We start from the raw sequence: 4,863 nt of genomic DNA, 5'->3' as shown, positions 1-4,863 counted from the left end.
AGTAGCCCAATTAGCGGGAGGGAAGGTGTAATCTTCTTGTCTCTTGTAGTGCTCAAGTTTATAACGGCTGTCAGTCAAAACCCCTACCAGTGCTGTGAAGTGGAGAACCTGAGCTCTTATGTCATGTATGGCATGTTACTGTACAGGCAATTTAGGCGCTTATCAACAACAAAATCTGCCATTTTCATCTCATATATGGGATGACAGGGGCAAGTGAACTGAGCAGTTGGGCAAGTTGAGCCTGCTCTGAAATTTCCCCAGGTGTTAAATTTTTTTTTACTGAAAGCAACAAAACTTGAAGGAATTCCAGTAGGCTTAGCCAATGTTTTTATTGAACCTTTATTTAACTAGGTAAATTCTTATTTACAATGACGGCATACCCTTCCAAACCTTGACGCTGGGCCAATTGTGCGCCGCCCTATGGTACTCCCAATCACGGCCAGATTGTGATACAGCCTGGAATCAAACCAGGGTCTGTAGTGACGCCACTAGCACTGAGATGCATTGCCTTAGATCGCTGCACCACTCGGGAGCCCCCCAAAACAAAAAAATGATATTTCAGTTTCATCCCCAATTTATGGCAGCCGGGCATGTTGAGCCTGTGGTTGAGCCATTAGTTAGAGGATTTTTTTAATGAATGGTTGCTGTTCTGGAGTAATAGAATGCTCAGCCTACCATAGGCTGGGTTCTGACTGGGGGAGGAGCTCACAGCCTGCAATAAATAGCGGATGTCTACGTTGAGGGGAAAGTATTTGTAAGAGTTATCCGTCGTTCTGGGAACAGTTTCGAAGGGAAATACGTTTTATTGTAATTTACGCCTCACACTTTCATTAGTCGGATCCTTTTGTGATATTTGTGTAACCATAATTCGTTTCCAAATGACGCGGTATGTAAGCAGTTGTTTCATTACTCTGTTCGTTCTGTTCCTTTGGCGGGTCGAAGACATCGCAGATGCTTGCAGATGCTCCCCTCCGCATCCTCAACAGGCTTTTTGCGATGCAGATATCGGTAAGGCGAGTTTGGCGACATTTCACTTTTCAGCTTTTCTTCACATGTTGAAGCTATCAATACGCAGCATGGAAAAATTTTATGTATTGTCTGTGGTCGTAGTATAAATAATTAGGACATGCTCATTAAGCCTGTTTACATCTTCTCACACTTATTTACAGAATTAAGTAGGCGACAGTAAGATGGGCTCTCAACCCTGTTCCTGGAGAGCTATGCTCCTGTAAATGTTAAATCAAACCCGTTTGTAACGAACCTGAGTCAGTTTATCAACCAGTTAATTATTAGAATCAGGTGCGCTAGATTAGGGTTGGAGCGAAACATATAGGACGGCAGCTCTCCAGGAACAGGGTTGAGCCCTGCTTTGCTTTAGGCATAAAGTGTGCCTACACATTGAGGTCTGTTTACAAAACATTAAGGACACCTGCTCTTTCCATGACATGGACTGGCTAGGAGTTAACTATGATCCCTTATTGCTGTCACTTGTTCAATCCACTCCAATCAGAGTAGTTGAAGGGGAGTAGACAGGTTAAAGAAGGCTGTTTAAGCCCTGAGACATGGCTTGTGCCATTCAGAGGGTGAATGGGCAAGACCAAAGATTGAAGTGCTGTTAAATGGGGCATGGTAGTAGGTGCCAGGCGCACCGGTTTAAGTGAACTGCAACGCTGCTGGGTTTTTCACAACAGTTTCCTGTGTATCAAGAATGGCCCACCACCCAAAGGACATCCAGCCAACTTGACACAACTGTGGGAAGCATTGGAGTCCACATGGGCCGGCATAATTATGGAATACTTTCGACGCCTTGTCGAGTCCATGTGCCAATGACTTGAGGTTCTGTTCTATGGCATAATCTTATAGCAGCAGCTACTGTACCAGACACTCTGCCGCATCTTCCTACCTGAACCAATCATCTACAGAGGGCATGCTTAAACCAGGTGTGTCAAATTAAAAGCAGAAGACCAGCGCTAGGAATGTAGGACCAGGAGGGAAATGGACTAGTCATCTGTTTTGGTGTAAACCTAGCCAGAATGTTACACTGAGTCTTAACTTATGCACAAACATTCTGAAAAGACTGTACAATTTTGGGTCTGTAAAGCATTCTACACTGTTCTCTGATCCATATCACCCTTAAACCATCAGTGTGACAGATATAATTTCAATAATGTTAAACCTTTTCTCCCTCTTCTAGTGATCAGGGCGAAGGTGGTTGGCAAGAAAGCTTTGTCTAACGAGATCAAGTATGACGTCCAACAGATCAAGGTATGATCAGCCTTTTTATTCAGTGGTTGTTCCTTCCTGCACTGAAACATTGACGCCCCCTGAACCCCAGTCTGACAGCTGGTCCCAGTTCTCTCCTTTCCCCTGGGCTCCATCCCTTCAGTGTTTGCAGATCTGGGTTGGCATAAACGGTGTAGTTGTGGAGCTTCCACCATATGAAAAGGAGCTTCTGTAGAAATGGCTCATTCCTCTTGCTGGAAAGCACATTATTCAGTTGACGGTCCTACCAGTCCTAGACTATGGTGACATCATCTATGGCTGCCATTTCATCAAAGCTTTTAAATGCAGTTCATCATAATGCACATTATTACTGGTGATGGGGGTTTGGTACTCATCACTGTATTCTCTACCAGGAAGTTGGCTGGTTCTTTGTCACGTGTGTGGATAAATTGCCAGATTTTTATTTATAAAGCCCTTTTACTAAAACTCTCACTGTACCTAACATTATTACCCACCTTTAGACATTATAGTTACAGCCTGTCTCAGATCAGGGATGTTTAACTCTGGATATTCCATTTGTCGCTACTGAGTTGGATGAATCTGCCTGAAATATTTTACTTTATTTGTGGAATAATCTTCAAAATGTTCTAAATGTGACGTTTATTTGCCTTTAGGGCGACTCAGAATTGATTTTGACTGTTCTGCTTACATTTTGTGTGTTTCTGAAATTCGGGGATCTAAAAAAAAAAAATTACACCCTGATAAAAAATGAAGGTTAGATGAAGCAATGTTTTTGATCTACAAACATCAGGATGGGGAATAGGGAGGGAATTAGGAACGACTGACAGTGCCTGAGAGCTGCAGTCGGTTAGGTTCAAAACTGTATATGTAGATGTTTGACAGATCCTTTGTTCTCTCCTTGTGATTGGCTAGATGTTCAAAGGTCCTGACCGGGTTATCCACGCCGTCTTCACTTCATCCTCTTCAGCCTCGTGTGGTGTGACCCTGGAAACCAACAAGGAGTATCTCTTCACGGGTGTGGTTCTCACTACGTCACCCAAGTTCATTGCTAGCGCCGGTTACACTGCTCAACCTGTGCTTGCAGCATCATGGCCTGTTCTAAACTATTGACTTCATCTTGTACAAGAAATCAAGTGCTTTAGAATAAATACTTTTTTTTAAACCTTTATTTAACTTGGTAAGTCAGTTAAACAAATTCTTGTTTGCAATGACGGCCAAACCCTGACGACGCTGGGCCAACTGTGCGCCGCCCTATGGGACTCCCAATCACGTCCGGATGTGATACAGCCTGGCTCTTCAAGTTACACTTTATAATACCTAATGTTATGAATTTAAATGTTTACAACTAATGCATCACTTATTTATTATGATAAATTCTAGTGTTCCAGGCTGCATCGGTATGTCTTCCTGCTTCAGGGTAAAGTTACCCCCAGGGACAGATCTAGGATCTGTTTCCACCTCACCCATTTCTAATCTTAACCATTTGTGGGGGAAAAAGAGGAATTGGATCCAAGATCAGCATCTGGGGTTAACTTCTACCCCACAGGTTGTTGACTCACTGTCTTCTCTCTGTCTCCAGGCAGGATGAGTACTGATGGCAGTATGCATTTAGTCATGTGTGACTTTATTCAATACTGGGAGGACTTGAATGGCACACAAAAGAAGAGCTTGACTCAACGCTACCAAAGCGGCTGCGATTGCACGGTGTGTGACAGGAATTATAGTCAAATTACTTTACACCACTTTTGTTAAATGTTTACCTTGTCACATTGGCTAAACACAAGAGCTAGAGTATTGGGATAATGATCAGTCAGTGATCTGGATCTTTCTCTCTCCCTGCTCTGATCTACAGATCATCCGCTGCTCTTCCCTCCCCTGTCCCGTCAGCGCCCCAGATGAGTGCCTTTGGACAGACTTGTTGTTGGCCGATGGCCAAAGCGGACCCCAGGCCAAGTACTCTGCCTGTCTCAAGGGGCGTGATGGGTCCTGTGCCTGGTACAGGGGGATGGCTCCATTCAAGAAGTAGTTCCTGGATATTGACGACCCCTAAACTCTACAGGCCTTCCACTCACTGCTCAGTGGCTAAATATGCCTGTAATTTAAAAGCTGGTCACTTCTTGTGCAATAAAAATAAACTACTCCTCAAATATAGCGCTCCAAGTATTCATTTCTTGTGCCATTTATCTGTTTTTAAACTGGAACCAAAGGTGTTATTGAAAATCAAAAGTGATCTCACTGTTTCTGACTAGAACATTTTTCCTGAAATACCATCCTAAAGCCTGGGGCATGTTCAGCTGGGCACAATATTGTAGAATGAATGTTATATACATAGTCTTCCTTGACAAAGAAATGCAGGTGTGGTTCCCTTCTGCACGTTGAATGCATTTTAATGAAATTGCTGAGAACACTCACACTTGCTGACCAAAAGATTGTCTGAGTTTTCAGAACATTAATCTTAAGTAGTCACTTTAAATTTGTACTTTAATATTGAACAATTTCTCAGACTCACTACCCACTTGGCAATGTTTTCATTTAACACTTTGCATTAAAGTAAAATTAATTTTGGATTTATGAAGTTAAATCTTTTACCTAAATCCTTTATTTGATATCTAGACGTTG

General features: G+C 42.8%; 1 protein-coding gene across 1 annotated transcript; it reads left to right on the top strand.

Moving 5' to 3' along the window:
- The first annotated feature begins 764 nt into the window (after positions 1–764).
- Positions 765–4,384, top strand: LOC120038031 (metalloproteinase inhibitor 2-like). Its single transcript, XM_038983977.1, has 5 exons — positions 765–1,008; positions 2,195–2,265; positions 3,157–3,259; positions 3,824–3,948; positions 4,097–4,384. Exons 1-5 carry the CDS (start codon positions 879–881, stop codon positions 4,268–4,270), a joined length of 603 nt encoding a protein of 200 aa, XP_038839905.1. The 5' UTR covers positions 765–878; the 3' UTR covers positions 4,271–4,384.
- Positions 4,385–4,863: the final 479 nt, after the last annotated feature.

This window comes from Salvelinus namaycush, unplaced genomic scaffold (assembly GCF_016432855.1).
Source record: "Salvelinus namaycush isolate Seneca unplaced genomic scaffold, SaNama_1.0 Scaffold2044, whole genome shotgun sequence".
NCBI classification, from domain to species: domain Eukaryota; kingdom Metazoa; phylum Chordata; class Actinopteri; order Salmoniformes; family Salmonidae; genus Salvelinus; species Salvelinus namaycush.
Note: the sequence above shows the minus strand (reverse complement) of the source record. Positions and strands in the feature narration are given on the sequence as shown.